Source organism: Blennius ocellaris (genome assembly GCF_963422515.1).
Source record: "Blennius ocellaris genome assembly, chromosome: 10".
Classification (NCBI taxonomy): domain Eukaryota; kingdom Metazoa; phylum Chordata; class Actinopteri; order Blenniiformes; family Blenniidae; genus Blennius; species Blennius ocellaris.
The window spans coordinates 19,931,324-19,943,565 of NC_137659.1; the positions used below are offsets into that span (position 1 = coordinate 19,931,324).

At 41.1% G+C, this 12,242-nt stretch overlaps 2 protein-coding genes across 2 annotated transcripts in view; one reads left to right on the forward strand and one right to left on the reverse strand.

The window, feature by feature from the left end:
• Positions 1-678: 678 nt before the first annotated feature.
• dars2 (aspartyl-tRNA synthetase 2, mitochondrial) lies at positions 679-8,394 on the reverse strand (the record flags this gene model as incomplete). The annotated part of the gene is made up of 17 exons (XM_080503588.1): positions 8,015-8,394; positions 7,086-7,185; positions 6,387-6,453; positions 6,195-6,296; positions 5,703-5,798; positions 5,488-5,611; positions 5,356-5,402; positions 5,127-5,233; positions 4,763-4,832; positions 4,479-4,658; positions 4,029-4,136; positions 3,846-3,908; positions 3,407-3,559; positions 2,102-2,320; positions 1,902-2,012; positions 1,195-1,270; positions 679-875 (listed from the first exon to the last, which is right to left on the reverse strand). Exons 1-17 carry the CDS (start codon positions 8,187-8,189, stop codon positions 679-681), a joined length of 1,995 nt encoding a protein of 664 aa, XP_080359714.1. The 5' UTR covers positions 8,190-8,394.
• Positions 8,395-11,137: 2,743 nt separating this feature from the next.
• The window catches only part of hydin (HYDIN axonemal central pair apparatus protein), a gene marked incomplete at both ends in the record, with an annotated part of 52,911 nt that continues 51,806 nt past the window's right edge, over positions 11,138-12,242 (forward strand). The window contains one exon of the mRNA XM_080503590.1: positions 11,138-11,242. Within this exon, the coding sequence (XP_080359716.1) occupies positions 11,138-11,242 (105 nt within the window). The remainder of the gene's footprint in view (positions 11,243-12,242) is intronic.

Genomic DNA, 12,242 nt, shown 5'->3' on the forward strand with positions numbered 1-12,242 from the left:
TAAAACAGTAGTGGTGTGTAATACTGCAAGATTTGGTATCGATTGGATATTAAGTAAATACACAGCCAGTATAGCTTATACCATCCCATGCTTTTTAATATTAAAGGTTTGTGCATCATCAAATTGCATCAATACAATTTGAATGGCAAGCCTTCAAAAAAAAACGTCTAGCACGTGTTTACACTTGAGCTTAACCGTGATGATTATGGCCATTTACACCTTACGCATATTAATATTACCTCTTTATTTTGTCTTCGCTGTGCTTAAATTTGAGTAATATACTTTGTTTTGAGTTGAGATTATTCTCATTTTCAAATTAACACAACTTTCAGTTGTTTGAACTCAGTCACAAGTCCCTTGGTGGAAAGCCTTCTTTCATTTTTGTTAGCTATTGGTTTGCCGTGGTTGTTTCCATGTTTTTATTTTCCTATACGTAATCCTTTGTACTGGCTTTCATCCACACTGCCTCCTTTTCCTAAGTATTGTGTCTGCCTCTTCCCTGTTGTCTCTGCTGGGCATCCTGCAGAGATCTTATAATCTTCAATCTCTGTGATTCTTGCTGGGCATCAGCACATCTGTGTCACCTTGCCCTCACACTCTCTCCTCCATTGTCATGGTTACAGACACCTGAGAAACCAGCACCTTCTTTTGTTTTGGTTTTATTTCCTTTATTTCGCCTCAGCCCCTCTCCTCCTCATCACAGTTTTCATGCTTTGTCGGCCATCTAACAGAGATGTGGTAAGAGCTCAGCTCCTCGTCAGACACAGAGTCGGGGGCGCGGCTCATGAGGTCGTGACCCCGAAACGACTTGGGGAAGGCGATGACATCCCGGATGCTGTTTGCCCCGACCATAATGGAGACCAGCCGATCCAAACCTGGAAATGCACGGAGTAACAAGACAAGAGGCAACACATTTAAACAGCTTATCTTAATAACAATGTATGCCGTCACGTCGGCCACCAGTTTACCATAACGGAGCTGAAACACATCGAGTAGTAGTGATTCACCAACTCCCTCCTCAGCTACTTCTTTCCTTTTCAAGACCACAGAGAAAAGTACTTGTCCCAACCAAGACAGCGGCCTCTGCTCCCCACTGACCCCACAGCACTGTCCGACTATCCCTCCTCACTCGACCGGCGCCCCCTGGTGTTGAAAGATGCAACAAATGATTGCGGCCTTAAAATGCAACCGTACCCAGAGCGATGCCTCCGTGAGGCGGTGCCCCTGAATCCAGGGCCTCCAGCAGGTGGGAGAGGAGTCTGGTATCCTCCTGCAGAAAAATCAAACATTTGCCATTATGTGACACACTAAGAAATTCACATTAGATTTGATTAATCATTTTTCTATGAAACACAGACAGAAACAGAATATGGGTCCTGACAATAAGAGATAACCTTCATTTCCCATTGCTAATCTGAAGGATAGTTGCAGGTCATGGTGTCAACAAACATACAAGTTTGAATCAAATACCTTTAATATTTATTCAATTTCTCTTAAAAAAAAAATTATAAAAAAAAAAAAAAAATATATATATATATATATAATGAATTTGAGGTAAAAATGCCCTCGTTTAAATAAAAAGTTGGAAATATTACATGGATTCTTTTATTTAATCACTTTTAGCTGAATGTCATGACTTTTTAAAGCAGATTTGTAATATTTGATGTAATCTAGACTTTTAAAAAAATAGACTATGTCCATTAAGTTGACATCTTTGTAATGATTTTTGTCCACGCTCTTTTAATTTTCTATTTTGACTTTTTCAGCATGAATCTTAACATTTTACCTCATAAATGTCACATCCCTTCACACTACAATGTCAAAGTCGCTTGAAAGTCATTTTCTTCCTTTCACAGAATTAAATGCATGTTAAATTCTGATATAATGAGGTCAAATCTGACCTTTAGGATATTTGTCAAGACATGAAGCTGCTCAGCTGCTTTATGGATTCGAATGGAGCCTCCTCCGATCTCACTGCCATTCAGCACCAGGTCATAGTGCTGCCCTCGAACCTGAGAAGAAAAGAAAATGCCATATGAGACTCAATAACCTTAATTTTTGTTGCAGCACCAGAAATAGCCGTAAAACACTCTGGAAGCACCTTGCTTGGTTCTGTGTAGAGGAACTGTGAGTCTTCCGGCAGCGGAGCAGTGAAGGGATGATGAGCCGACTCCAGTTCCTCCGGCTCGTCTTCTTTGGGCAGGAAAAGAGGAAAGTCCACAATCCACAAGAAGTGAAAGGCCGAAGCGTCGCGGAGTGCAACGCCAGAGGACTCCAGGAGCTGTGCAGACTGCAGGCGAAGACTACCAAGCAATGGACGCTAAAAGCAGAGCAGAGACACAAATGATAAGAAATGAAAAAAAAACAAACCAGGAAGAAGTTTGTCAACCCACTGGAGCTTTCCTGTCACGAGTCAGTAGTTTGGAAACCTGCAGTGAAAAACGATTGGGACAAGCTCCTCCGAGTAACAACAACTTTTTGACAGTTATTAGTGAAAAGTATCGGCTCATAACGAGCAAAACATCTCCGAAGACCTGCAGTCAAGGATTATTCAGCTGTATAAAAGTGGAGAAGGTTACAGAGCTCCCTCAAATGCTTTAGACAGTTTGACTAACCATCTACAGACGGAGATGATTTAGTACAGTGGCTCGGTGGCTACTCTCTGTAGAAGTGGGAGCCTCGCCAATTTCACAGTCAAGTGGGAAGCATCATCATGTTTTGGGGCTGCTTTGCAGTTTTCACAATGACCTGTCTGGTATTAGGTTAAACACATGGTGGGTTGGTTTATACTTATGAATTAAGTCAAAGATCATAAAACAGTTTATGTTCCATTCATGCAGAAAACTAGAACATTCAAAATGTTTCACATAATCTGCAGGAAAGTGATCCAGGACTGAGTCACATGGAGTGACTCCAACCACCTGCGCCTCAACACCACCAAACTGAACCACTGAACTGGACAGTCTGACATCTGTGTCTGAACGACGGGCGCCGTCAATCATGGACAACCCACTGCATCCACTGTGCAGCACCACCTCCAGGCAAAGGAGCAGCTTCAGTGACCGGCTGCTGTCATGGTCCTGCTCCACTGACAGACTGAGGAGATCTTTCCTCGTCATGCTGTTTAACTCCCCCAAGGGAGTTGTTAGTTTAAAAACTGTGGACAAGCGTACTTGGAGGGGACCAGAACCTGTACTGTATACAAGGCTTTTGTTTTTCTCTGTCCTCTTGTGCAAACAAACTGTTATTGTTGCCAATGCTGCCGAGACTGTGAATTTCCCCACGAGGACAAATAAAGTATTTATCTAATCTTTATTGCCACTGTGCCCGTCGTTGCCATGTACAATATAATCTATATTTGTCATTTCACAAGTACAAGGAGACTCGAGTAGCGTGGATCTCTCACCACAGCGTGGAGGGACCCGGCGGCCATCAGCAGCAGGTCTCCTGGTTTGGCTCCGGTCGTCTGCAGCAGGTCGTCTGTGACGGATTGAGACAGCAGCTTCTTGAGGGGAGATTTCAGCGTCCCGTCAGCTCTGATCGGCACCAGACTCAGCTCCTTCAGACACAACGGAGACGTGTGAAGATTCAGATGCCTAGTGGTTGATCGAGGTCTTCTTTATCGTCAAGGTTTCGTACACAAAAGACGCTGGACTGTGTTTAACGTGGGACAGTCTGTGTTACGGCTGTTATTATGACACCGGAATCAATGAAACTGTTGATTTGCAATCATCTTAAGATTTTGTTTTATTTGAATATAGACAAATGTATTTGAATGTCTTTAACTTGAATTCACTACAGATGTGTATGAACAGGGGGGGGGAAGAGAGTGATCACAAACGTACCTGTCCAAACTGAGTCTTGGCTGTTTGTTTAAGTTCATTCAAAGTTTTCCCAAGGAAAAGTTTCTGTTATTAAATAGAGGAGAAGAACTGTCATTACAGACAGACACAGAGTGTGTGTTCTGTGTCTGTTTATTTGATCAAACTATGACATTTTCCCAGCATATCTACTATTTCAGTACTCACCGCTCCGCCCGGGACACAGACGGCCTGAACGGTGCCTCCAGGCTCGCTAAGAGCAGAGCGCAGGAACTCCACATCCGAGGCTAAGAAAACCTCACTGAGGTCGATCAGCTGGACAAACAAAAGAAAGAAAAGGACTCATGAGTTTGGAAAAGGGAGTTTTTGACATTTTCTGCTTTGAACGTTGAATTTATTTTTTGTTGTTTCTATAAACGTGTTCAAGCCACTGTCATTTAAATGAAATCACCCCTCCACAGATTGCCTCCCGACATTACAGGGAAGCCAAACAGCGGCATATACGTCCACTCACCAATATCCAAAAGAAGCCTTAAAAATTATTATTATTACCTTCTCATGTCTTCTTACGTTTTGCTTTCATGCAAAGTCTGGGCAGCTGACGTTTCCATCCTGTACACAACGTTCGATACACAGAAAGAAACTGTAGTTCCTCACCTTCATATTGAACCTGGTGTCAGGTTTGTCCACGCCGTAGTCCCTCATGGCCTCTTCGTACGTCATTGTCTGGAAAGGAACTTTGATGGGCCCTTTCTCTGCAGGCCAGCAGTGCTGCAGCAAACCTTCCACCAGAGACATGACGCCCGCCTGGTCCACGAACGACATCTCGATGTCCACCTGGGAGACACAAGGACACAGTTTCTCCTCATACCGATCAAACTGGGAAGGTTATGGATCGGGTTAAAATATTGCATCTTGGGGGGGTCAATGCACGAGGCTACCTGGGTGAACTCGGGCTGCCGGTCTGGTTTAGAGCCTTCGTCTCTGTAGCACCGAGCTATCTGGAAGTACCTGCCACGGCAGAGGAAAGGCTCAGGAGGTGAAAAACTCACGCTGCCGTCTACTTCCAACACTTCATTTTTAACATTTACAAATGTGATAGATAAATGATGAGCCTTTTCTATGTTTTGTAGATTAAATTAGCAGTTAAAGAAACTGATGTGGGAATGTTGAGCTTGTGTAAAACACCTAACCCATGAAACATAAACACAAAGCTGAACATTGACAGGAGCTTTTATGGATATGTTTAAGCAACTGCAGATCTTGTGGTGGTTTTACGTCGATATTGTTTTTGCTGGCACGAACCTGTCGACACCGGCCACCATGAGAAGCTGTTTGAACTGCTGTGGACTCTGAGGCAAAGAGTAAAACATCCCCGGTTCCCTGGAGGGAACCACAAACTCTTTGGCCCCCTGAAACACATAGACACACACACACATACACAGAACTATACAATCATGATCATGTGTGACAGCGTTAGAAATTTGTTTCAAAATGTGATCTATGTCTCCTCAACGATAACTTAAAGTCATACCCCTGGTGTTCTTTTAAACAAAGTCGGAGTTTCCACGTCCACAAAACCTACATGAGAGAAAAACACACGATAATGGTCCGTATGGTCTCTGCACATGGTCTCCAATGTGACGCTCTGGCAGCTTCTTCTCACCTTGTACATTGCAGAGATAATCTCTCATCTTCATCACCAGCTCAGACCTCAATCTGAGGTTCTTTTGCATCTGTGATGACCTCAGGTCCAGGTAACGGTACTGCATTCGTATCAACTCGGATTTCTACATGGCCATAGGGAGGGGAAAAAAATAGATGAACTCTATAATCAAGAAGAGTTGAACCAGACATGCGCATGTGTGACGAGCCACTTACTTTAACAAAGTCTTTAATTTCAAAAGGAAGCTTTCGACACGCATTAAAAACCTCGACATTTTCTGCCAGGACTTCTATCTCTCCTGTTGGCATCCCCTGACGTGAACACAAAACACCCAGAGTACGTTCACTCGCTCGGATTGAGAAAAGACCATTTTACTGTTCACACACATTATATAGCATCTTCTGTACGATCATGTAAACAAGCTGCACAAATCTGTGGTGAAAACATGAATTGTGATGTAAAATATCAAGACGGTACAATTTTTAAGGCTTTCCAGCTGTGCTAAGATTTCAGGAGTGGAAAAGTGTGTGTTACTCCAGTGACTGGCTACATTTAGTGTAGGCTTTAGATCCAGCCGCACATTGTGAGATATTAAAACAGACAGATCCCACTTTTTTCTTTTTTCCATACACTGACTCACACTTGATGAGAAGCCCTGCTTTTGACAGCCAGCCATCATCTAATGTTGCACAAGAATAAATGCAAACCTTGTTCTCCTGTCCTGCTGGTCGACGTTGAACAGTTCCTGTCACCTTGATGACCGACTCAACTGTGAGATCACACAGCACTGATTTCAAACCACCGGCAGACTTGAAAGAAGAAGAAAGTGTTACATCTCTGTCAGTAGGAACAGTTGCAATTAGACAAATGACCAATTACAGGGTTTACTGAATTCTTACTTCTTCCTGAGGAATGAGGATCTGTGTCAGACCAGCGAAGTCTCGGAGGATGACAAACAAATCTTGTCTGTTTGAAACAGAAACACTTTATTAGAATAACAAACAAGTATTAATAATTTGGAGTTTGAGCCAATTTTTTTCTAAATACAATTGTGAAATAAAAAGATAAACAAACAAACAGTGTTGCCGTCTTGCATTCAGACATTTGAATTACTGAATGGACCAACTACTTTTCTGTCTGATATTATTTTCATACAGGACAACAACTAGCAATTAATTTAGGTACTGAGCAATGCAAGAAGCATTTTCATGACTGGCTGATCAATGATTTTGTCAATAATGATGTCAAAAATACTTTAAATGTCTGGAATAATAACTAAACATGTGTGGAAACAGACAACAATTAATATAATTGGAGAGTTATACACTTGGAATGAACAATAATTGATTAAATTTAAGTACGAGTGAAAAGTGATACAATCAGCAGTAGATGAACCAAAAAATTTAAGTTGGATTTGAACACTGGATTATGACACTCAAAGAATCAGCTTAATGTAAGACCAGTGAGGACACTGTGATCAATGTCTCACATAACAAAAAATACTTGTTTTATCATAAAGCAATTTTTTCCTTCTTTTTGTTTGGTCACTGACAAACCTGACTCGACCTCTTTCCAGTTTCCGAAGAGCAGAACAATACCTGAGATACTGGACCCAGCCACAGAGAGTGACTTTGTCTCCCACATGATCCGATCTGAGCTCCCCGCATGTGTGAGTCCTGAACGACAAACTGCTGGGACCTGAAAACAGAAGACGGTGAGAACAGATTGCACTTTGACAAGTTACGTCATCTTATATTCCCACTTCATTTCCACCAGGTTGTCTTCGAGGATCAAAGTCAAGCACACAGAACATAAACTATATAGGCTCCCCCAAACTATCATACAATTATTAATAGATCTTGGGATCGTCAGAACATTAAAGAATATTTGTCTTCTAATACTTTCAATATGTTAGTTATACACACAGTCTGCAAATGTTAGTTTTACCCCTTCCCTTATTTGTCTTGCAAGTTCTAAAGACCTAAAAGGAAAATAACCATGCTGGGAGAAATGCAGCCCTGCTGCAGCCCATATTCCTCCTACTATTATTCACTGACTTCGCAGTTTGGTACCATTCTGAGAAAAAAAAAAAAACAGTTGTACAGGCTGGGCAACACAGCAGTCGATCAAAGGAACAGTCACAACTAAATGTTTTCAGAGTCAACAATTAACACAGCATGCAACATGCAAACTCTATAAGGTGTAACAAGCAGTGTGAAATCCATTCAAAAGATAAACCTGAAAAATTTTTAATTTTGCAGATTATCATGAACTGAACTTGAATGAAAAAACCCCAATATACATAACATATACATATACATAAGTTGTCTGATTTACTCAGTTTTGACTGGTCTTATTTTCATATTTGACCTTTTTCTTTATTTCCTATAGTTATTATAGTATCGAATATTAGAGCAGCTTTCGACCTGTCACACAGGATTTCTCTATATTTACTGAGGTTTTTTCACAGGCTGACTTCACACGAGAAGCATAAATACCCTGGTAGTTTTGAAGTGACCCTCAGTACCTGTGGCTGCAGAATCAGACCTGCACAGCCCATGTGAGCAGCGCACAGCTCTGATCTCAGCTCTCTGCAGGAGACGTCCTTGACTTGAGGTCGACGTGGAGCCCTGAAACCAAAAACTGTGCGACCTGAGTCCAGTGAACAGCCTCTGCAGCACAAACCTGCTTCGAGCAGCCATCTGGCTCAAAGTGAAGCTGGAAGCTGAAGTGAAGTTATCCAAACAGGACCAGAATCATCACCGCGTCCCCTTGGTACATGTTTGAAAACACCGCATTGGAGGATCCTCTCAGACGGAAACACGCTGTCATGAAGAGTTTATGGGTGAAATCACTCTTTTGTATCCATATGAGAGGGTTTACGATAACAACCGGAACCAAGAAACACGCCGCTCACTTCTTCCGGTCCCGTTTCCGCCTGGCGGTGGTCCCGGTCCAACACGAAGATGATTCACACGATTTTCTACTCCTGTGGATTAACTGATATGTTATTCAACACTATAGGGTTAAGTTATCCAGTCTTTTATAGATTGGTGCGACGCTACAGGAAGTGACGACATAAACCAGCCCAACGTAATCGATCGGCGACGTGATTAATAGAAAATCGTAAACGCTAACTACGCATTTTCACAACTTTAAAGAAATATATAAGGAATATGCAAAACAAAGCAATCTAAATTAATTTATAATTCGGTGTATGAGTTATCCATTTCCTTTTTTTTGCATCTTGCAAATACTTCCTCTTTATTTGGCTTTTAATTAAAAAATTAAAACGTTTAGATTGTTTTCTTAAACACGTTTTAGTTTTTTTCTTGTTTTTCTTTTGTTTTATATCTTTTTATTTTCTTACCGGAGTCATTTCCATTACAGTTTTAGTTTATAAAATTATTATTGCATTTTATACCTGCATAGCCATTTTTATTGTAATGTGTTTTAAATGTTTGATTCTACTTTTTTTAACCGCTTTTAACTACCATTGGTTTTTAATTATGCTTTTGTTATTGTTTTATCTGAGTTTTATCAATTAAGCAGTCTTGTGCATAAACTGATTTATTTTATTTGCGTTTTTTATTATTTTATTCCCATTTCTTTTAAAGTGACAATATTTAAAGAACTATTCATAAGTTCTTTTTAATAAACACGGATTCAGAAATATAATCCATCCAATTATATTTTACGTTTCAGATCCTGAAGTATAAGGCAATTGTATTAATATTACAGTGCAACCTGTTAATTCAAAGGAAATCAGAGACACTGTGACATTTTTAATAAAGATGATCATGTCTGGCATTCTAAAACATAGGCATTATAAAGCAGGGGTAGGGAACCCTGGCCCTTGAGGGCTGCAGTCCTGCATGTTTTAAATGTTTCCCTGCTCAAACACACCTGAGTTCTCATGATGAGGCTTTACAGAAAGCTTGATGACGAGCCACTAATTGCTGCCAGCCGTGTTGATGTGAGGACACATTGAAACCGTGCAGGACTGCAGCCCTCGAGGACTAGGATTCCCCACCCCTGGCTGTTATAAGTATAGACGCAGGGTTTCGCACTGGAGAGTGATGCGGCGTCGCCGCCATATTGGATGGGGCATCTCGCTCTCGGGTGGAACCAGAGTCAACGGGAGTTCACGCAGAACGAGCAACTTTGTCCGTGCTTTGTTGACAACAACCTGAAGAGAGCCGACGAGTGGACCTTTCTCAGCATTTCCCTGAAAGTGACCCTCTGATGATGTGAGTATTTAATTTTTCTGAATAAGGTTGTGAGCATCATGAATCGGTTAATATCAACATCATATCAATCTCTCCCTTGCTTTGTGCAACTCTTTTTAGACAAAGTCACACATACACTTTGTACATTTTAGAAATTAATAGATAGATATTGTAGCACCGGCAGTGTGCATACATGGAAGAGGAGACGGGGTGTATTGTATCAGGAATTCCTTTATTTTGCACTCAAACGCAACCTCACCTCGGCTCAGGGTGTTACACACAATGCACACGAATCTTATTTGGACAAAACAACAAACGATAATTGAACGATACACCGACAATAAGAGAACAACTGAAACACGGAACTATAACACGTAACCAAGACAACACATAAACAAAGTTAGGTGCGCTTTTCCCACAATCCTTTGCGCCCCCCCCCCCCCCCCCCCCCCTTACTCCACAACGGCCGCTCCAATGTTCTCACACACACACTACAAATATCTTATTTTCTTCACCTGTGGCTACTTTTGTGTGAATAGAATTACTTGAATTGCAAAATAAAGGCTAATTTAACCATTAACGCCCAGTCATTCATTCTCTTCATAACATTATCCATGAAAAATTCATAAATCAGGGAATAACTATAAAAAATCGGTCTCAAAACATAATTTCTGAAAGACATTTATGCACACATCTGCATTTCATTTGGAAGAGTTTAAAAAAATTGCATTGTTGTATCTCATGCAGGGATGGTGGGCTTTTACTTTTGTCTTCATTCCTGGAAACTGTTTTAATCAATTTAATTTCTGAAAAGATTAGACAAGGCTTCATATCAACTGTGTTTCAACTTGCATAAAAGAGAAAAACCACAAATCTACAAGTTCTTTTTTATTTTCCACAGAAAAATCCAACATTATTCTTTCTGTAGTGACTGTATTCTTCGGCCCCACAGTTGCATTTCTCTGGATTTGCATCATACTTCTTGAAATACACATGAAATATGCACATCTGCCTGGTCAAGGCTTAATGTACCACACACACACACACACACACACACACACACACACACACACACACACACACACACACACACACACACACACACACACACACACACACACACACACACACACACACATATTTGAAAGCAGCGGTGGACTGTGCATTTTATTGATGGGATTTTGAATGCACAGAGATTTCACGATGAGAACCTGAGGCCCATCGTTGAGCCATTCATCCACGACCATCACCTCCTGTTGCAGCATGATAATTCACGGCCACATGTTGCAAGGATCTGGACACAATTCCTGGAAGTTGAAAACCCAGGAATGGTGTACAGATCCTTTCCCAGTTCTTGCATGACCAGCATCCTTACCGGACATGTCACCCATTGAGCATGTGTGGGATGCTCTGGATACAACATGGTGCATCTTGGAACAGCCATTGAAGAGGAGCGGAGCAACGTTCCACAGGCCACATTCAACAACCTCATCAACTCTATGAGAAGATGTGTTGCACTGCGTGAGGCAAATCATGATGACAGACCCCCTCAATAAAGCAAAACTACACATTTCATAGTGGCCTTTTATTGTGGCCACCCTAAGGCACACCTGTGTAATAATCCTGCTGTCTAATCAGCATCTTGATAAACCACACCTGTGAGGTGGGATGGATTATCTCAGCAAAGGAGAAGCGCTCACTAACACAGATTTAGACAAATCTATCAACAATATTTGAGAGAAATATTGCCTTTTGTGCTTATAGAAAATGTTTTAGATCTTTGAGTTCAGCTCATGAAAAAAATGGGAGCAAAAACAAAAGTGTTGCATTTATATTGAAAATGTGTTTAGTTTTTGGCTTCTGCAGGCAATGTTTTATTAATATTTCATTTTTTTAATAGTGTGTATCAATAATACATGCATTTATTTTCTTTGTTGGTATGTGCCGTTATTAGCCATAGTATTAATTTGTGTGTAACTATCGTAATAAAGGTGAGATCTCGTTCACCGAAACGTCACTTTTATTTTGAAATCCATTTGCGTATGCTCTGGTAATGCAGAGTTTTTAGGCGCATATTAGCTAAACAGGGTGGCAACATTTTCTGAAGTGGGGGCTGGCTTAACACTAGTGTGAAAACCCAGGTAACACACACACACACACACACGCACCATTGGCGGTTGTGTAGCACTATTGGCGGTTGTGTAGCACAGACCGTTGACGGCTCTTTTCCACCTTGAGGCCTTCAATAGTAAACGCAGTTCAACTTGCAGCCTTTTAAATTGATCTCTGCTGTGGCATTGAGTAGGTTTTCAAAAAAAACAAAAACCTAATCATCTCTACCATATCAGTACACATGCTAAATGTTAGCTTGAGCATATAATTTACAATATTGCTTTTGAATGTCCTCATCATCACAAACAGTGTTCCTGATTCCTCAGTAAGTGCTGGTGGAGTTCTCTCACTTCCATCCTGGTCTAGGGTTATGTTGTTTAGACTTTCTGTTACAGAATGCCGCACTTATGGCTT